This window comes from Vulpes lagopus, chromosome 24, assembly GCF_018345385.1.
Source record: "Vulpes lagopus strain Blue_001 chromosome 24, ASM1834538v1, whole genome shotgun sequence".
In the NCBI taxonomy this organism is placed as follows: Eukaryota; Metazoa; Chordata; class Mammalia; order Carnivora; family Canidae; genus Vulpes; species Vulpes lagopus.
The window spans coordinates 58,042,884-58,064,583 of record NC_054847.1 but is presented as its reverse complement, the minus strand read 5'-3'; the positions used below and the strand labels follow the sequence as shown (position 1 = coordinate 58,064,583).

Genomic DNA, 21,700 nt, shown 5'->3' with positions numbered 1-21,700 from the left:
CAGCACCGCCTCCCCAAGGACCGTCACGGATCTCCTGGCATGGCATCCACCTCAGGAAATGGGGGTTCCTTCCAATCCCCCTCGGCCCTGCTGAGAGACCATCCCACATGCTCCCAGGGGAGGATGTGGCATGGGTATGCAGTGGCCACAGCAGTGCATGACCCACTGTGACACCCAGGGTGCTCCATGTAGCGAGGGGACCCCTCTGAACCCACGGAAGAGCCATCCCACGGGTGTCAGGACTGCGGCTGGGAGACCGAAGGCATCTGTGTCCTGACAGGACACCCAGGCACTGCGAGTGCACAAGACCACTGGCACCCACTTCCATGCCAGGGCGGGACGTGTGTGACTCTGCGAACACGAGCCCCCATCCAGCAGTGCCCAACCGTCCGAGTGTGGTGCGGCGTAGTTGTGTGAGCTCAGCAGCCTCACCGAGGGGAGGCCCATCCCTGACCGACCACAGCCACGCCCCGAGGAAGCCAGCGCCCTGGCTCTGGGCAGCAGCAGCGACATGTGTGCTGCCCTTAGCCTCCAGATTTTTAGTCAAGGAGAAATGGCTTTGTACATCATGATGTCAAACAAAGAGTCTGAATGCCAGAAATTTACAGAATCTTAAATAAACTTTCATGTTAATTCTCAGAATGCCCAGAGTACGAGGAATGCTTTACAGTAATAGTGAGATAATTAGGGCTCATTTTGGTAGAAACTCAAGTAATTTGCTATGAAAATTAAATTTTGAAAACCAGGAAAGAACCAGAAAGGAGATGTGTCCCCTGCATGGATCAGGAGCATCTGCCCAGCCCAGCCGCCTCTCCTCTCAGGCTCCAGCCCCTTCCTGCCTCCTTGCACCCCTGCAGGCCCCAAGCTGTGGAGTGGATCCTGCGTGCCCTAGGACGTGAGCTTGGAGTAGCTGGGCGGGGATAGCTTCCGCTTCAAGTACTTTAGGACGTAGAGTGGCAGACAGCTGACCACGGTGATGGCTGACACTTTCCACACAAAGGTCACGGTTGTGATGAAGGCAACATCTGCAGGCAAGACACGGAAACAAGTGTAAGAGGCGGTTGAGGCGCCCACAGGCCCCTGAGGCCCAAGGCCGCAGGCAGCCGCCTCCTTGCGTCACTGCCAGGCGGCGCGGGGACTCAGGTGGCCCTTACCACACCTGCGTACCAGGTGTAGTAAGTTCTTTTAACAGAATAAAAAATTACACCAAAGTATTAGAGACTGTGTATGACGTCCTCAGACACCCTTGGGTGGTGGAGGTTCCCGCAGCTGCAGTGCTGGGTCTGAGAGGCCGTTTGGGGCTCGTCCGTGGGCTCTCCCAACAAAGCCTGGCTCTGTGGCTTTCCATGGAAGAGGTGTGTGCAAGAGCCAACTCCCAGGGGTGCTCCTGCCACTGGCAGAAACCCTTCACTCTCACCACAATGGGGGATCCACTTGGCCACTTGGCAGGAGTCACAGATTTTACACACACACATGGCCGACCCGAGTATGTCCCAGACCACAGAGGGTGGCAGGTGGTCTGGATTTCACCATATTTCAAAAAACCCTGAAGCTGTTTTCCAACTGCTTGTCCACACATGAGTTTTTAAAGCATAACTGAACTGGCTGCCACGTGAAAGCATATCTGCAAACACTGCTCCCTTCGGATCCACATCTCAAGGTTCCAAAGGGATTTACTTTCAAAGTACAAACCCGCATGCACATGGCCAAACTCCAGGTGCCAGGAGAGGAGGCATGTCCGAGCCACGTGCACCTAAACCTCCAGCACTTAAATAATGAGGAAGGTGATCTCCCCAAGTGACTGCGGTTTGTCTTTGCCACTTTCTAATTCACTTTTATGTCTATTTCGCCTTTTTTTCATTTTAGCAGCGCATCAGATGCAGTACTTGTATGTTTGTCCAATTTATTATTTTGCTTTGTAAATAAAATTTACAGAAATAAATATTTCTGTAAATATTACTAAATGAAGGAAACAGACATATTAAAATGAAATGCCATAAAAATAAACCAACATTTCTCCCATGCGCAGTGTGTTGTGCTCATACTGGAAAATATACTAAATATTCTCAAGAAAAGTAACAAGAGATTGTATTTTGAAAATAGCTAATTTCTTAAGTGCTGTTTGGTATGTTTGGGTGAACATCTCTTTCATTTTGTTTTTGAGGGGGAAAAGGGCAGAGGGAGAGGAAGAGAAAATCTCCAGCAGGCTCCCCGCCAAGTGACAAGCCTGGTGCAGGGGCCAATCTCATGACCCTGAGATCACAACCTGAGCCGAAACCAAGTCAGACACTCAACCAACTGAGCCACCCTAGCGCTCCAGTGAGTATTTCTTTTAGTACATTACCTTTTTAAAAATTTTCTATCCATATATTTGCCATTGAATAGATGCTCAAGTGTGAATTCACCCAACATCTCCACCATTTATAATATGTTACAGTTAAAGCAAAGGAACAAAATGCACAATTCCTGCTGCTGAAAGCTGCCTAGACACACTCACTTTGTGATTTACCGTTTTGGTGTGAAGGACAGAGATGCTTTCGCGGTACAGTGGATGAACACTGCGATATATCGATTCTCATCCCACACACTTCACGGTACATTGTGTTACTAAGGAAGCTGAGTCTTGACGTGCATCCTGTCACTGTCCCTGGCGGGCCCTTCTACCTGCAGACATGCGGACTTCAAATCTGGGTTTTTCCTGTGGGGTCTCTTTCTGGGGCACTCTGGTGGCCCGAGGGTAGGCTTCCTGGAGGAACGTGCAGGCTCCCTGGATTTCACCCCCAAACCCGGCTCTTCACCTCTGTTTCCCTCCTGGAGGGCTCCTTGGCTTTACTTCCCCTCCTGCTATGTATCCTGTGTTAGCGTGCTTCTCCCCAGGGTCCCTCCCAGACATGCTGCTCTGGGCCCCTGGACACAGATCCCCTGCCAGGCTCACCGGGAGCCACGATGAGGCTGGGGGGACCCTCCACGGGGTGAGTCATTTCTGCAGTGGCCTCTGCCTGAGGACACACTCAGCAGGTGATGGGGACGTACTACTCTGTGAGTGAGTTTAAGGGAAGGGCTTCTTTGCACAGACAGCGATCTGACCAGGGGCTGTCTGGAGGCAACCTGGCTTTCCCAGCTGTGGGGAGGCAGGCCACAGGCTGACGTCACAAGGCCCTGAGGCACAAACCCTAGCACTGCTGCTCCTGTGGGATGCACGGACTTTGTCCAAGTAGTGGAAGTCACAGCCTCTGCATCAGTCATACAGGGGTGATAAGGGCCCACAACTAGCTGGCCTTATGCAGAGGTGGCGTCTTTAGCTATTACTATGGTGTGTCCAAAGGTGGGCCTGGACTCCACCCTGGGAGTGCTTGTGAATTAGGAAGAAGGATAAACAATGCAGCTCTTATGGAAATAATTTTTGGAAACAGTACATCTTTTAAAGAGGTAAGACAGTGACAATCTGAATTTTATAAAATATTACAAGGAGTTTAATCTTTCCACAAAAATAAGCTTTTTGTGTAGTGAAGCAATCTGAGGTAGGTTTTATTGCACTCCGCAATTTAAGACAGTGTATTAAGTAACAAAACTAATGTATAAAAACCAGTAACAGACAAAAAAGATTCCCACAGCAACTTACCAAAATACTCATTTAGAAAAGCGAGTGAGGCCACATAGCAGCCCAGGCTGAGGACCTCAGCCACTGCCATCAGCCAGTGCCACGTCCTGACGGTCAGGGCCACCATGAGCAGCTCCGTTAGGATGAGGGCCGTGAAGGAGATGGCCACCACATGCACAAACTCAGACTCGAACAGAAGCAAGGCCCCGTACATGAGGATACCGCCTGCAACACAAGACGGGGGTACTGTGGCCTGGATGGGGCAGCCCCTCCTGCCGGGGTGGGAACCCAGCACTGCACCGGGCAGCTGGGGGACACTAGGGGCATGGCTAACCGGCAAAAGTCATACTTGAAAATATGGGGTTAGGGACACCCCCTCACTTCGTGTTAACAGTTTATTTAAAGTTCTGGATTATGAATAAGATAAGATGTGGCACCAGAGAGGCCAGGAACCTTTCAAGATCTGGAGGAAAGGCCATGCCACCTCTTCGTAAGTAATTATGCTTCCAATGTAAAGTATCTAATCTGTTAATTCAATTTCAACAATCTCTCATTTATCTGGAACACTCATCAGAGGATGGCTAATGACTTCTGTTTACATAAGTGAGATTTCTCCAAGTCTGGGCATCACTCTGCGACAGGAACTGCCGCAGGGGCACATAACATGGTAAGTGCTCAGCAAAATTTTCTGGATTAGCATTTCATTAGAAACAGGTGAGTTTTTCAGTGACAGGTGAAGGGGTGTGATGAAGGGGTGTGGATGACCAGCTGCTGGAAGATCGCTTTAGGAGATGAACAGGAGTGACAGCTGCTGATGGAGCCTGAAGCTTCTGGAATTTAACTGAGGGGGAAAAGAACATTGCTAGGGGCAGACAAGAAACCTTCGGTCCAGGCCTCTTACCTTGGTAAATACTGATTAACACCCAGACGAGGAAGGTCTTGAAGGACAAAGATCTCCCCTAGGGTAAACAGTGGAATATCTTAGTTAGCAGAGTACAAAAACAGTGTGACTCACAGGTTTTCTAGCAGCTAGTTATGAGTGACTTCTAGAAGACCCCTAGATCCCCAAGCCTGGCCTTCCCGCCCATGCACCTGTGGCCCAGAGCATGGTGCCCTCCGCTTCCCCTTGGGTCACCCTCAGCCCACAGCCACGCGCTCCCTGGCTCCCAGAAGTTGAGGTGTGTCTGCAAACACTGAAATGCACTAGCGGGAAAACACTTGTATTGTCAAAATAACTCCCTTGACTTTCTTATTTCTTGGCAACAAATATTCTTGAATTTACTTTCTAGTTTCTCCAGATGAAGGATGCGTATACCCTCCTGAAGTCATCCACACCCAAGAGGGAGACCCAGCCACTGCCAGCCACACGGGCTGCTACTGCTCAGGCCTGTTCCATGGCAGTGCTTGTCAGGTGAAGCCATGTGAACGATGGACCCTCAGGACTTTGGTCAGATCTGTGCGGTCACACTCCTGCATCAATCCTCTCAGGCACTGTAGCAATCAGACGGGGCAGACGTTGTCTCCATTTACACATGAAAAAACTCTAAAAGTCTGGTGCTTTCCACAAGTTCATGCTGCAGGGTAGCTGTGCTGGACATGGGTTTGAATTGTGTGGGCTCACCTACATATGAATTTTTAAAAACTAAAATAAATACAGTATTATTAATGTATTTGCTTTTTTTTTTTAAAGATTCTATTTATTTATTCATGAGAGACACAGAGAGGCAGAGACACAGGCAGAGGGAGAAGCAGGCTCCCAGTGGGGAGCCCGATGCGGGACTGGATCCCAGGACTCCAGGATCAGGCCCTGAGCCAAAGATGCTCAACCACTGAGCCGCCCAGGTGCCCCTGTATTTGCCTTTTTTTTTTTTTTTTAAGATTTTATTTATTTTTAAGAGATAGAAGGAGAGACAGAGCCAGAGACACAGGCAGAGGGAGAAGCAGGCTCCATGCACCGGGAGCCCGACGTGGGATTCGATCCCGGGTCTCCAGGATCGCGCCCTGGGCCAAAGGCAGGCGCCAAACCGCTGCGCCACCCAGGGATCCCTGTATTTGCCTTTTTAAAAAAGTTCTCTTAACTTTTTTTCTCCAGACTACTTTATCATGAGAATATAATATAGAACAACACATGCAACATAATCAGATGTTCATGGAGTGGGTGAGGCTTCCCGTCACCAGGAGGCCATCACCACTTATGTGTTTGGGGAACCAAAATGATATGCAGATTTTTGACTGTGCAGGGGTTGGGGGGGGTGGTCACTGACCCCACAGTGTTCAAGGGTCAGCACCAAATGGCTAGAGTCTGAAGCTCTGCTGTGCCCTGGGCCCTCCCCACCATAGGAGAGGCGCTCACAGCCAGGGTGGGAAGGTGGTCCCTAAGTCAGAAAGCACTGCCAAATGCCACCAAGGAGAAACGAGCTGCTATGGAAGAGATGCGCTGGGGTGTGTTGCCGTGACGACTGCCAGAGTATTCTGGATCTGAGCCTCATCTACCTGGAGTTGAGTGACAACATTTCAAGAGATGCAGCCACAAGGCAGGTGTGGCCCTTCCAGCATCCTCCTGGGAAGCACTGGCTGAACCTGAGTCCTTATTACACGTGTGAAAAGTAATGTTCACACATAACAGATATCACGAAAAGGCAATGATGATTTTTAAAAAGGCAGGAAAGTTTAGCTGTTACATGTCTGTATATGTCTCAGTATCTATTTCCCAAGTGCATTTGTCTTGCTGGATACTAGCAAGTGTTTGGTCTTTGAGGTAAGACTACCTCATAACACTGAGGTAATTAAGTACGTGGCTAATTTATTTTAATATTTTAAAAGATAATTTAATTTTTTGATGTAAAAATAAAAGATTTACTCTGTAGCTACATTTGTTGACATCTCTTCGATACTATTTATGTTACATAATTATCGGTTTATAAACTGGGGGGTGTTTGAAGACAGCTCAGCGATGTGAGCCCAGGTCAAAGTTCCCATATCCAAGCAGACACAGATTAATAAGGCAAAACACTACAGAATGGGCACAGAAACTCGATAAAATAACCAATCGGAGAAATAATTTGAAAGATATGCATAAGCCACTAGCTCCTGGGTGATACTTATCAATGGCTCTCTCAGACTTTGGCTCTGAGAGACAAAAGTGAGTATTTCACTGAATTTGGTGCCACAGATGCGCATGAACACAGTTCTTACTCTGGACCCAGGCCATGCGGGCAGGGGCTCTCCTGGGCCCATACGCCTCTCCTTCCAGAGGAGGAGAGGAAGGACGGCCAGTCCTTGGCTGGTGGAAATTCCTCTAGCAGGAGGTCTGTCCCGGCACTGCGCACACACTGCTTAGGACCCGGCCAGCCTGGGTTTGGCCCTGCCCATGGCCCCCCTGGGGCACACGCTCAATGTCTGTGAGTGGTCTCTTCTTATGTGAACAGAAGTGATGGCCGCACTTGTGTGGATAAAATGAAATAAGCATAAAGCCAGAAGCCTAGTGAGTGTTCAGTATTTCAGTGTTAAGTCTTAGAGACCTGAAAGTTCGTTTCTCTAGAAGACCCACCAAACTGTAAAAATAAAATCCAGCGAATCTTGGGAAAGGTTAATGCACCCGAAAGTCCCGTGAACAGACTCACTACTCTGTCTTGGCCTGAGATGCAATATGTGGGTACAGCTGTTCCCGCTGCCCCTCAGTCCCCCACCCCGGCCCTGGGCTGCTGCCCACCTGTCCCCCACGCCTGGAGCCCTGCATTTCCCAGGAGGCCAGCTACATGGGACCACACAAGCTTCTGAGTCTGGCTTCCTCTACATAGCCCAATGCGCTTAGGATTCACCTGTGCTGCTGGACTGACACCACGCACCATGTGGCTGCAGGGCTCACTTCTCTCGGGTCACTGAGTCACGTGGTCAGTGCACATTTAACTTCAAGAGAAATTGCTGAACCGTGCCTCCAGGGGCCATGCCCGTGGTGTGCTCCTGCTGTGGACCCTGCCTTCCCAGGGGGGAGCGTGGTTACTGCTTGCCGGCCCCTCATGAGAAATGGTGATGAGCAGAGCCTTTCAGATACTCATCTGCACGTCGTGATCGTCGCTGTGCTGTCAGGTCAGGTCTTTGGTCCGTTTAGATAATCGGGTTGCTTGTCTTCTTTTTAAGTTTTGAGGCTTCTTTGTATATTCCAGATACAAGTCCTTTGTCAGAAGTGTGATCTGCAAGTATTTCCCACAGTTCTATAGCTCTTCCTTACATTTTCTTATCAGTGCCAACCACAGAACAAGTCTAATTATGATAAAGTCCAGCCTACCAGTTTTTCCCTTTCTGAATCACACATCTGACCCCATATCTAAAAACTATGCCCATCCCAAGGTCATGCACATGTTCTTCTGCATTTTATTCCAGAAGGCTAATTAGTCTACGACTCATTTTGAAGTGTGATTCCCCCTAAACGGTGACAGGTGGGTGGAGGCTCTGTGTTTGCTGGTGGCTCTGAAGCATCTATTTACAAATGGTCCAGTCTCCCTTGGATTGATCAGCCATGATGCATGTGGCTCTTTCCCTGGGCTCTCTGCTCACCCCACTGCTCCATGTGTCTGTCCTCTGCCAATAATCTGTTGCCTTGGTTACTAATGTACAGAAAGTCCTGAAATTGGGTAGAGCAAGTCTTCCAAACTTGTCCTCTTTTTAATTTTTTTAAATTATTTTTTTATAAATTTATTTTTTATTGGTGTTCAACTTGCCAACATACAGAATAACACCCAGTGCTCATCCTGTCAAGTGCCCCCCTCAATGCCTGTCACCCAGTCACCCTCACCCCCCGCCCACCTCCCCTTCTACCACCCCTAGTTCGTTTCCCAGAGTTAGGAGTCTTTCATGTTCTGTCTCCCTTCCTGATATTTCCTACTTATTTTTTCTCCTTTCCCCTTTATTCCCTTTCACTATTTTTATATTCCCCAAATTAATGAGAACATATAATGTTTGTCCTTCTCCGATTGACTTACTTCACTCAGCATAATACCCTCCAGTTCCATCCACGTTGAAGCAAATGGTGGGTATTTGTTATTTCTAATGGCTGAGGAATATTCCATTGTATACATAAACCACATCTTCTTTATCCATTCATCTTTCGATGGACACCGAGGCTCCTTCCACAGTTTGGCTATTGTGGCCATTCCTGCTATAAACATTGGGGTGCAGGTGTCCCGGCGTTTCACTGCATCTGTATCTTTGGGGTAAATCCCCAGCAGTGCAATTGCTGGGTCGTAGGGCAGGTCTATTTTTAACTCTTTGAGGAACCTCCACACAGTTTTCCAGAGTGGCTGCACCAGGTCACATTCCCACCAACAGTGCAAGAGGGTTCCCTTTTCTCCGCATCCTCTCCAACATTTGTGGTTTCCTGCCTTGTTAATTTTCCCCATTCTCACTGGTGTGAGGTGGTATCTCATTGTGGTTTTGATTTGTATTTCCCTGATGGCAAGTGATGCAGAGCATTTTCTCATGTGCATGTTGGCCATGTCCATGTCTTCCTCTGTGAGATTTCTCTTCATGTCTTTTGCCCATTTCATGATTGGATTGTTTCTTTGCTGTTGAGTTTAATAGGTTCTTTATAGATCTTGGAAACTAGCCCTTTATCTGATACATCATTTGCAAATCTCTTCTCCCATTCTGTAGGTTGTCTTTTAGTTTTGTTGACTGTATCCTTTGCTGTGCAGAAGCTTCTTATCTTGATGAAGTCCCAATAGTTCATTTTTGCTTTTGTTTCTTTTGCCTTCGTGGATGTATCTTGTAAGAAGTTACTGTGGCCAAGTTCAAAAAGGGTGTTGCCTGTGTTCTCCTCTAGGATTTTGATGGAATCTTGTCTCACATTTAGATCTTTCATCCATTTTGAGTTTATCTTTGTGTCTGGTGCAAGAGAGTGGTCTAGTTTCATTCTTCTGCATGTGGATGTCCAATTTTCCCAGCACCATTTACTGAAGAGACTGTCTTTTTTCCAGTGGATATAGTCTTTCCTCTTTTGTCGAATATTAGTTCACCATAAAGTTGAGGGTCCACTTCTGGGTTCTCTATTCTGTTCCATTGATCTATGTGTCTGTTTTTGTGCCAGTACCACACTGTCGTGATGACCACAGCTTTGTAGTACAACCTGAAATCTGGCATTGTGATGCCCCCAGCTATGGTTTTCTTTTTTAAAATTCCCCTGGCTATTCGGGGTCTTTTCTGATTCCACACAAATCTTAAAATAATTTGTTCCAACTCTCGTTCCTCTTTTTAAAAATGGCCTTGGTAATTGGTAGTTCCCCTGCCTTCCCATATAAATCTTGGAATCAGTTTGTTAGCTTTCGGTCACATGGAGTCTCCTAGTTGTTCTTTGCAACTTTAAAAATTCTGGGATCCCTGGGTGGCGCAGCAGTTTGGCGCCTGCCTTTGGCCCAGGGCGCGATCCTGGAGACCCGGGATCGAATCCCACATCAGACTCCCGGTGCATGGAGCCTGCTTCGCCCTCTGCCTATGTCTCTGCCTCTCTTTCTCTCTGTGACTATCATAAAAAAAATAAAAAAATAAAAAAAATAAAAAAAATAAAAATTCCTCTCCACAGTGCCCCAGGGCCTGCAGCACACACGTCCTGCATGGTTTGTTAGTTAAACCAACTTTGCTTTTTTTAGGTTATTGCAAACCCTGTTCAGAAACATTTTTCAGACCTCAATTGTCCATGGCTAGTATATAAAATTAGAAAGGATAAAATATATTCGTTGAATCCTGCAAACTTATAGGTTAGCTTGGGAAGGTTTTGTGGATTTTTAAAAAAGATTATTTATTTATTTATTCATGATAGACACAGACGGAGGCAGAGATCTAGGCAGAGAGAGAAGCAGGCTTCAGGCAGGAGCCTGATGTGAGATTCGATCCCGGCACTCTGGGATTATGTCCTGAGCTGAAGGCAGACACTCAACCACTGAGCCACCCAGGTGCCTACAAGTTTTATGGATTCTTCAGGCTTTTCCTGTCATCTGCATCTCCTCTAATTTCTAGCCTTTGTTTTTTCCTGCCTTATCACTATTATCTCTAAAATTATTTAAGAATATAAATATACATTCCAAAACTAAAACCATTTCGAGAGTATTCAACAGGAAATAAAAAAAAAATAGTGAAGTAATCCTAATAAGTTTTGCATCTAACGGTGTCAAGGATTCAGATGAAGGATTGCATGATATTACCTACTTGGTCTCTTTACAATTAGTTCAGCTGCCTCTGCAGTTAGTGGGTTATTTATCAGGAATGTAAAGCAATGTGTTTGTCATGGAATCTCCAGCTACAAGTCTGATGTACGTTGGGACTACATGGGCTGGCTCAGGTGAGCGAGGGTCACCCCACTAGTACTGACCGATGGCTCTCAGGCTCGTGTGGCCCTTCCTAAGAGGCCACAGATTCGTCCATCTGGGGTAAACAGAGTCTTCTTGGAGCTAGAAGAGGGGTGAGCACACAGGGTCCCTGCTTCACTGGCAGCACCAGAAGACTGAGAGCGGCCATTCATCATGAGTGCATTGAATGCATGTGAGCATTCACACCAGAATGTGGCCTTTAAAAGAGGAACACTAAAAATTATTATAGATGCATCATTTTCTGCAAGGAATGAAAACAATATGGCTTTAGGAAGGGGAGGGGAGTGCAGCCTCTTTGCTGGGCTCCCTCACCCTGTTGCTGACACACTACTGAACAAATACTGACTCCAGACTGGGCTCAGGCTCTCCCAATGGAGTCATGAGCAAACGTATGCTCCAGGTTGGCTGATGTTGTTGGAACATGTAAATCACATCTGCAATGATTGGGTTCGGACTCTCACTCTCAGAATAAAAAGGATGGTTATCAAATAAGTATGAAAACCGGTATTTTCTTTCAAAGCATGGTACTTTCCTCTCTGTTTTGTGAGGGATATATACTCTGTTCCCTTTCACTGCTTTTGAAACTATTTTAGGTCTTTATCATGACCCTGGCCTTCTGCTTAGAACAGGCCAGATGTGTTGCACAGCTGACGTGCACCTGCATCCGCACCTGTGGCCTATTTTGTGCTGCTGTTTGACTATCACGTAATTCACATTTTCTTTCCAGAATGAAAATGGGCTTCCTGAGCCCAGGAATGACTCTCACCCTCGCCTCCAGCAGCCACAGACCCAGTGCCTGCCACACGGATGGGCCAGGCAGACGGCTCGTGGGCCTCTCAAGTCACCACCAATAATTGAGAAGTAACGTGAAGATTCAAAATCTCTCTCTGGCTTCAGTAAGAAAATGTAACTCAATTTTTTATCAAGTTAGGTGGTTGAGTACTTTAGTGCTACTCTGTCTTCAAAGTATTTGAAGGGCAACAGGTTTTGAAAGAATAAGTATAATAAACACAAAAGGAATAGGTCTTGGGTCTTGAAGAAACAGTAACTGAACTCCTGTCACAATAAAGTAGGAATGACGGCTGGACTCAAGGGCACCGGCACCGAGACATTCTACTGGTCACCCTAACGAAAACAAGAATGACTCAGTCAGAATGAAGACACTTTCCTGCCACCCCTTGTGTTCAATGCATCAGCCAACCATCCCCCCACCCCGACGGTGGTAGAGACAGCGTTGACCCCGCGTCCCGCTGACAGCAACTGCTCCAACCGCGACCGTCTGGTGATGCTGCCCAGGCTGACCTGCAGTGACCTCAAGCGGCTGAGACACTGACCGCCTGTGATTTTAGGGAAGCTCATCTGGGTCTGCTCATACATGGAGAGTCTGTGAGGCAGCATTTAAGTTAACATGTCTGGAGTTTATGGAAATAAGGAAACACATAATAATCTAAAATTATAATTACAAAAGCTTCCTACAGTTTTGGATCTTTGATCCTGTTCTGCTTTAATGAATGATAATGGTTTAATCATTTTAGAATATTAAACAAAATAGTTTTCCTTTTTCTTGTAATATTCACAATAAAATTATCAGGATTATTAGTGCTCTCTTTCTATATATATAAAATATATTTGTATTTTATTATCAAATTAAATATGCTGTTATTGAATATAATGATTGAGATTTTATTTTATGCTATACTGGTGAACTAGGTTTATTTTTGTCCTGATTGTAAAAATAATATGAGCACTTGGTATTTTTTTTCAAGGAACTTTAAATCTTAATTTCATCCAGTCCTTATAACAGCAGCACGAAGCCCAGAGATCACCGTGGTCTGGCCAGCTCCTCTGCATGTTAACCACATGGTTCGCTGCATCCCGCCTAGTGCCCACTGATCCCTTCTCCACATGCTATAGTTTTAAAGATCTGAGTTGGTCATTTCATATGTAAACCTGGATTTGACTGAGAGTTAGTGGACTTTGTTCTCCCTGTTGCTTCAGGAGAAGCTAGCCTTTTGGAAGATTCCAAGGTCACCACAACCTGTCCTTGGAGAGCGAGGCGGTGTTCCAGCCTGTGGAGCTTGTTTTGCTTGCTGTAGAAATACGGTCTTGTAAAGAAATATGGCAAACCTCAGGAATACTCTATCTGAAGAGAGCACAATTTTAGGCCAGATCAATGCATCTTCTGCAGTTTCAGGAGCCACATCTTCTGGGTGCAGATGTTTCCTCAAAAGCATCCTTGTGACTTCAGTGCTGGGTCGCAGTGACAGACTCTCCATCATGTCTTAGACCTGATTCTGAGAAGCACAGCGTGCTTCTCAGGTGGCTTGGGCAGGCACGGGGGCTGCCTGCTGTAACTCTGGGTTCCGATGTCGGGATGCCGGCGCAGTGGACAGAAGCTCTGCCCAGGGGACCCTGCCGCCAGTGGGTGTCCTTCACACACCGACAGACAACGAGCATGCACCAGCCAACACGAGCCCCATGGTCTCAGAGAAGCTCACTGTGGCTCCACAAATGGTTCAGAGCACCTTTAAAATCTCAACTGTATGCATGACATCGGAGCTTTACTGCAAACGTCCGAGAAAATAATCATCCCTTTCTGAAGTTTAACTCAGAAGGAAAATGCAAAAACAGCGAGAAATAAAACCTGTCTGGAAGGACAGAGGTTCGATTACTTAAAACCTGCCTGGAAACCGCTTCATGACAGGCATTTCTTTCCCTAGTAAATATTCTGCTAAAATATGGCCCAGCGGACATGCAGCCCGGCCCGCACCCATACCTTGGTGAGGTCCTTGTAGAGCTCTGGATAGAGCATGGCCATCTCTGGCTTCACGTCCTGGTCCAGCACCAGCGAGAACACTGGGAACATGGTGTACAGGGTCGCATACCTGACAACCAAGACAGGGGCAGGTTAGCGTGAGGGGCAGGCACCACCACTCCACACGGCTCTGCAACCACGGGCCTTGGTCCCAAGCGCTGCACAGCACATGCAGCAAGGCAGACCTCCCCACACTTCACGCCTCCCTGCAGAGCACTAAGTCAGTCTGTGAGCCACAGGTGCTCAGGGGGATCTGCTGTTTTTCTTTCTTAATTAAACTCTGTTTTGAGGTCACTGGGGACTTGCAGGCAGGTGTGAGCAGGATCCCACATGCCCTTCCCCTGGCAGCCCAGCCTCCTCCCAAGGTGTTGGGGACACAGAACCACACTACCCTGGGGGACCCCAGTCCCCTGGCCCCCCTGTACCCCTCCCCTCGGCCCCCACCCCTAACAATCACTACAACACGCCCACCTTCTTCACAGTTTTGTCATTTCAAGGCCCCAAGATGCCTCTTCTCAGCTGACTCCCAGGCTGCCCCAGGTGCTGCTGCAGCCACGTTCACCCCTGCTACCTGAGCCAGAGGTCCCACCTCTGTGAGCCGCGCTCACTCAGGTGCACCCAGGTTGCCCCCAGCTTCTAGTCACCACAAAGACTGCCGTCGTAAGCTGCAGTTACTCTCACAGCAAAGCCTCCTGGTGCCACCTGCCCAGGAGCCTGCTGGGCAGGGACAGGTTGAGCCTGTGGTGGGGTCCTGCTTCTCCACATCCCCTTCCAGCAGTGGCTTGATGGCCTCAACCCTGACGGCCAGGGCCAGGGCCCACCTGTGCACTCAAGCCCACCGTGCCCTTTGGGGGACACACCGGCCTGTGCCTTCTGCTCGTGTGCACCTGGACAGCTCTCATCCCGGAGCCATGTGCATGTGTTCCTGGATGCGTGTGCGCTTGTCACTGCTGAGGGAAGATCCACTGCAGGTAGCCGTGTGTGCCCACACCTTCTCCTCAGGTTCCCCACTGTCCCCAAGGCTGCTCCTCCCCAGCTCACTGCCTTCACAGCGTTTGTATTGTCCCCCAAATCTCTGTGTGACGCGTCTTGCTGTGGATCTCCCTGAATCCACCGTGTGGGAGGTTTTCAGCTGCTCTTCCCCTCCAGCCCGCTCTCCGCCCTCTCTCTGCGGGTCTCTCTCCATCCTGTGTCCTGCCCTGAGGGCCCTCCACTCTGCTGGGGGCCAGGTCTGCCCTGCTGGCCTTGGTGGCCTGTTCCCACGTGGTGCTGCTTAGATTTCTATTCTAGGTGGACATGTTTCCATTTGTCCTGAGCGTTCCTGCCACTTTAACACCCATGTCACATGATTCCCACACCGCTGGCGCCGCAGGGCTGGTGTCTATTGTCTTTATGACTCACTCTGAGATCATCTCAGCTCTTGGCGGGGGTAGTGATTTTCTCCTGAAACTTGGATGTTTGGTGCCACGTAGGCCACGGGGTCTCCTGGCGCTGTCTTCCCCCAGGTTCCTCCCTGTGTGACACCTAACGAGGCTGCTGGTGACTGCTGGGTGTGTGTGGGGTCCCACTCCCCACTTTGGAGAGAGGTGGGGGGTGCAGTGTTCCCACGGTGCTGGCGGGAGCAGACGGTGGCCATCTGAACGTGGTCTGTCCAGCAGGCCAGGCTGCCCCCTCCTTGCCCCTTGACCAGAGAACAAACGTGTTCCACCTGTGGTGTCTGCAGGATTTTGGCTGTACTCAGAAGGAATGAGGAAAAGTGCATCTATACCTTCTTTCCTGAGATATGGCTGGCCTTTTTTTTTTTTTTTTTTTTGACTTCTTTTAAATGACATTTTTGCCTGTGAGAAACCAGGTGGGAAGACCTAACAACACAAGACCCGATTCCTACAGCTGTGCACTCCTGGAGGCCCCCAGAGGCAGAAACCCCAGTGTTTCATCAGAGTGCTGTGTCCTCAAGTCTAACCTTTAACTTCCACGTGAGGTTAAAGCCCTTTCTTTCAAATTTCTAAAAAAAGTTTGTCCACTTTCTCAGAACTTAGAATATTGTTGAGAATGAGAACAACTTAAAACGTAGGGGCTGAAAGGGCTGGAGAGTCCAGCAGAGCCCCGCTGATGGGGCACGGTAGGTCACCCCCCATGCCTGGGGTCATGCACCCATCCCAGGAGTGGCGGGCAGCCATCACACAGGTGAGCCCTGCAGCTGGCTGAGGCCAGTTGCCCCAAGGATGCTGCTCAGAACGTGCGGTGCTACAGGTGTCGGGTGAAGAAGGCGTTTGCTTAAAGGTCGGATAGGCTCCTGACCAGGCACCTGGCGGGGTCTTCCAGTTGCTGCCTGTGCCGTGAGCCTCCCAGAGGGGCTGCGATACGCAGTGTTTCCCCAAGGGGCTTTGCCAAGGAATGCTTCCTGGTGGGGAGAGCATAGTGTGCGCCAGGACCTATGGTGGGGAGCACCCATGGCTGTCTTGTCCCGTCATCAGCCCCTCTTTGCCAATAAGACATAGGAGAATAAAAAGCATGGAGCAAGTAGAGCTGCATTCTGTCAACGGTCTTGCAGTCTCAGTAGCCGGAGACCCCATCTTAGGACATTACTTTGGTCTCATTAGACTTTGACAGAAACATCACTTTCCTCCCAGCTACCGCCTACATCTAACTATTCTCTAGGTTAGGCCAACACTGATCTTACAGTTTCCTCTTGAAGCAGCTCAATGTAAAGCACTCGTCCTCCACTCCTACAGATTCAGCACAGTAACGCTTAAGAAGATCGTGAGATGCCTTACGTCATGGATGTGCAGAGAAACTGAATAAATGCCAATATAAACAGGAGTTTTAAGACCACTGGGAGCTCCTGCTGACCAGGGCTTGGGCCTGGGCTGAGGAGGGAGGATCCAATCGGCCCACAGCCGCAGCTTCACGGACTTAGGCTTTACTATTTCAGCAGTAATCATCACTGCCTCCTAAATTTTCCTTTTAATCTTTCAAATCCATAGCTTTTAAATCTGAAAGGAAGTGGGAATGGCCTCGCTTTTCTTTGGTGGCCAGGGAAACGTGTGCTGGACAAACTTCAGGGGCAGTGACATCATGTGCAAATCCTATGCTCTCTTAAGTCATTCGTGGGATGCTCATGGCAAAGACCAACGCAACGGGAAAGTGTACAATCACGCACGGCGGTTTGTACCATTAGGGCTTCCCCTCGGTCAGCGCCCTAGGACACGGGAGCATGTCCAGCTAGCAGCCGCTGAACAGAGAACGGGCAGCCATATGCACCTGCTGGGCCCGGCACCAGCTACCCTGGAATGCACGGCTGCCCTCTCCGGGAGCCGCCCCAGCCTGTTGAGCTGCTGTGCCTGGTCCACTAGGAACAGAGACTGAAACACAGCTGGGTGCTGGTTGAGCCCCCTGGGGGAGGGCCACCAGGAGGTGAGGAGCCCCATGATTCAAGGCTGGGAAAGGGTAAGGAGGTGAGCCCGTGCTCCCAACAGATGCAGCCTCAGGAGTGGCAGGAAGTGTCTCCCATCGGTGTTGCTCAGGCACGCTGGCGAGGTACGGTACCCACGTGTTTAGTGGAGCCTGACGTGGCCTAGCCTGATGCTCCCAGTCTCTCGCTCAAATTATCAGGAACGAACCTTGGGATTCAGGGGAGCTGTCCAGTGAAGTGCATCCAAAAGGTGTATTTAATGCAATTCTGATGGGTGAAAGAGCTCATGTACTTGTTCTCTGCAGTCCTGGAAGACGCTACATGCCATGGTAAGATACCAGTCCAAGGTGGGCCCACCAGCCATGGTCTCCAGCACATTCCCAGGCTCCCTCGTCTGTGACATGGGCAGTGCACGGGGCCTGGTCACAGGGATGCTACGTGGATGGAATGAGCACCTTGAATGGTGGGAGCGCCTGTGTGACCGCTGTTGCCTTCCATGAGTGAGCACACAATAGCAACGCACAACCGTGGGGCATGCTGAGCTCTGTGAGGCCAGTGAGGGGGCGTCGGGAGGCAGCATGTGGCTGTTACGGCCCACCAAGTCACACTGCTTTTATCTCCTGGCATAAGTACAGAGGATGAGGGAGAGAGAAGTTCTAACTCATTCACCTTTCACAGTAAATGCCTGCTTTCCAGGTTCAACAGGCAAAACTGGTGGTTTAATCATGAACTGTACACACATGGCATTCTGACACACTTCTCCAGGCTACGGTGTGGGGACCTTCAAAGATGAGACCTTGTTACTGCCAGGGAGACTGATGGCGGCCTCTTAGGGCATGCCGTGTCCACTCCAGCACCCGTGTGCTCTGCATCTGCCGCTGAGTGGTCACTGGTCACATCCAGGTATGACCACCTGTGTCCCAGCCTCCCTGATCCCAGCCTGCGCCTGGGACCCCCAGGGAAACATGTTCTTCTGACAAAACAACAGTAAGGTGGCAAGGCATCCAACTCCTGACACCCGGGGCTCTTACTCTACAGACCGACTGACCACGTGTGGAGTTACTCAACTTTCGAACAGCTTTTCTGGGAACGGTAAGTCCTCCCTGAAGGAAGCTGCGATATGCACATGCCGCACCACTTACCCCACCATGAGGAATCCCTGATACAGAGGGACAGATGCGAAGTAGAAGACAGAAGAAAACACGGCCTTTGAGAGAGGAAAGCACCCGTTAGTGTTAGTCCCACACTTGCTCTCCCCACGGCTTCTCCCGGTCGGACACAATGGTGCCACAGCAAAGCCCCCCTCCTTAGATGCCAGGCTCCAGGTACCTGCATTGTGGAGATGATGAGGCCTCGATGCATGACAAACTGGCCGAGCGCTGCCGACCTCTTGTAGCTGCTCCGCCCATGCACCATCAGCAGCCGGCCAATGTGCTTGAATTGCGTGATGGAGAAGTCCGCGGCCAGGGAAGCCTGCCTGCCCTCCTGAAACGAACACAGGTGCCTGCTCAGAACGTGGTGCCTCTAGAAGGGACTTCTAGAACTCAGCCTCCGCGGGCGAAAGATGGACAGTGTCCCAGTGACCCTGGAGGGGACAGGCTAACACAGAACATCTGGTGGCCACAGAGAGTTGCTGGCCAGGATGTCAGGCGCCTGTCAGTCTTACAGCAATTAGGCAGAGGAGTGAGCCTGTCTTGAAGCCCACCCTGGGGTCTTTGAAACAGCCACTGGCCACTTCCCAGAGCCGCGGGCGTGCATGAGGCAGGAGAGAGGAAGTGAGACCTGAATCAGGCTCATTTCCACACAAGACAAATTGTCAGCCACAGCTCATGGTTGGATGGGGACACAGATGTTCAAGTGTGAGAGAAGCTGGGGGTGCCAGGGCGGCAACAGAGGCTTGCAGGAGGCTGGTGACATCTGAGCTGGGCCCGGCATGAAGGGGGCTGCAAGTCACTTGTCTCGCCCACCTCCTCTACAGTGAGGGCGTGAAGGGTCTGGACCTGCCTGGCTCTGCTTCCTACCTGCGCTTCTTAGGGGTTCAAGGGGCAGTGGCTGACCTGCGACCTGAGGGTTACAGGAGTTGGCCTGCAACCTGAGTGTGTGGCTCAGGGCCAGCAGGAAGTATGCAGATAACGTAGGGACCAAAGGACACACTTACCTTCCCTTCGATCCCAATCCCACAGTCTGCCGCCTGGATCATGCTCACATCGTTCCCTCCATCACCTGGGAGCACAGAAATGGGAAATGACACCAACACCCAGACCCCATCCTGAGGCTGTTTCAAATCCCCAGGAACGTGGACGAAATCCACCTGGTGCTAGAGTCTGAATGCTGCGCTGCCAGTGGCTCTGAAAACATGGTTTCTCTCAGAGCCCTGGTGCCAACGGGACATGGGGTGGGAGAACTCACCGATGGCGCAAGTGCGTCTCCCTGCGTGCTGCTGCAGCAGCTTCACAATATGGGCTTTCTGGGTGGGTGAGCAGCGGCAGCACACCACAGCAGGGCACTGGCAGGCCAGCTCCACCAGTTCATGCTCATAGTACTTCAGACACACCTGTGGATCAGTGCTGTGTGAGTACCTGCCGCCCGCCACAGGTGGCCCTGCTCTGTGGGCTCAAGGAGCAGGGCAGGCAGGGACCAACAGCCTTGTGCCAACACGGGGTGCACACTGCCTGCACCCTCTTCCCCAGGTCACAGCCACCCCGCTAGCTGGGGATTCAGGGCTGGTGGGCACGCAGAGGAGGAGGGATGAGGTGGGAGGAGAGGCCAGGGTTGAGGCCCCTACGGAAGGAGCGTCCATGTGGATGGGCAGGGCCGGGGGCCAGGGAGGGGACTCTGCGTCTCACCCTGACCATCACCATGGCCAGTGTGGCTTGCACGGGGCTTGCAGATGCTGCCTTGTTGCCTGAGATGGAAAGTTTCCCGCTCAGTCTATTTCAGGTGATTTCAACCCCACCTTAGCTAAGTAAGATCTCTGTTTCATCTTTACTTTTTAAGGATTTTATTTACTCATGAGAGACACAGAGAGAGGTAGACACGCAGCCAGAGAGAGAAACAGGCTCCCTGCGGGGAGCCGGATGTGGGACTCGATCCCAGGACCCCGGGATCATGCCCTGAGCCAAAGACAGATGCTCAGCCACTGAGCCATCCAGGTGTCTTGTTTCATCTTTAATATGATGGCACCTGCACCTATGGGGGGCCATGGGCTGTGTGTCCTGGGATGGCCTGTATGTCCATGCCCACTCTGGACTAATGGCTCCCCTGACCCCACAGGGCCCATCAGGGGCTGCAGATGCACCTCCCTACAACTGGCACCAGGACTGGGACCTGGACCAGCACCAGGCTCAGGCTGAAGCCCAGCACCAGGTCCAGCACAGGGACCAGGGAAGGAGTGTACTATCTAGATGAGGGACAGAAACAATGAAAGACCCAGACACAGAAACATAAGATGGTGCTTTTGGGGAGCAGGACCGGGGAGGAGCAGGTGGGCAGATCTGATTTTCACCACCAGGTTTTCTATGTTGATCGGCTATGTGTAGCTCTGGTGTGGACCAAAGAGGAAAAATATTTAATTAAAAGTACATACTCCTGGGACCCCTGAGGGGCTCAGTGGTTGAGCGTCTGCCTCTGGCTCAGGTCATGATCCTGGGATCAAGTCTCACATCGGGCTCCCTGCAGGGAGCCTGCTTCTCCTTCTGCCTGTGTCTCTGCCTCTGTGTGCCTCATGAATAAAAAAAATCTTAAAAAAAAAGTACATACTCCTAAAAGATGGTGGATTTAACAAGTACCTACTTTTGCTTCTTCACAAATCACACTAAAACAACTGTAAAGAGAGATTTTTAAAAAGACATGAATCTCTAAGGTGGGCTCAGAGGGAGGAGGGAGAAGCAAATATTCGGGTGCTGGAAAGCAGAGGATATGTAGTAAACGACTCCACAGCGGGGGAAATCTTCTGAAGCCAACAGGGGAAAGGCTGAGGATCCAGCTGAGGCCCGAGAGCGGCACTGCGGGATGCCCCGGGTCTGGGAGTCCAGGAGGTGCCAGCACATGGCCAGGCACACAGAGCTGTGAGAAGTGAGGCTGCTAGCTGCTGTACCTCCTGCCCCAGCAAACATGGGGTTTATCCCCTGGGGAGGCGAAGGGAACGGGGTCAGGGAGTCAGTGCACAGGCTCCAGGGCCCTGCCTCAGGTGACAGCGGTTCCAGAACTGAGAGCCAAGCCAGCCCCTCCTGTTGGGCCGCCAGTCTGTTTCCTGTGTCCCTGGCCCACTCCTGGAAATACTGGTTTAGGTACACTTAGGTCAAGTAGACAGGTGCCACAGGTGGGACTCCATGGGGACCTGCACTGTTAATGGTGAGCAGAAGGCCTAGCACCTAAGAGAATCTCGAATCAGCCTAAAATAAGTCAACCTCCAAAATATCATAGAAAGTCAGCCCTCTGGCATCGCCATGGTGGGTCTTCAGGTTGTAAGTGCTCAGCAGAGTTTAGTAACCACCACTGGGATAACG

The 21,700-nt window shown here is 50.2% G+C and overlaps 1 protein-coding gene across 3 annotated transcripts in view; it reads right to left on the bottom strand.

Moving 5' to 3' along the window:
* Positions 1-603: 603 nt before the first annotated feature.
* Positions 604-21,700, bottom strand: part of ATP9B (ATPase phospholipid transporting 9B (putative)) — a 240,173-nt gene continuing 219,076 nt past the window's right edge. For all 3 annotated transcript variants that reach the window (XM_041739641.1, XM_041739643.1, XM_041739642.1), the window contains 8 exons: positions 19,602-19,746; positions 19,351-19,415; positions 18,522-18,677; positions 18,335-18,399; positions 13,739-13,847; positions 4,503-4,560; positions 3,623-3,826; positions 604-1,025 (listed from right to left, as the gene is read on the bottom strand). In XM_041739641.1, coding sequence (XP_041595575.1) covers positions 889-1,025; positions 3,623-3,826; positions 4,503-4,560; positions 13,739-13,847; positions 18,335-18,399; positions 18,522-18,677; positions 19,351-19,415; positions 19,602-19,746 — 939 coding nt within the window. In that variant the 3' untranslated portion in view covers positions 604-888. The remainder of the gene's footprint in view (positions 1,026-3,622; positions 3,827-4,502; positions 4,561-13,738; positions 13,848-18,334; positions 18,400-18,521; positions 18,678-19,350; positions 19,416-19,601; positions 19,747-21,700) is intronic.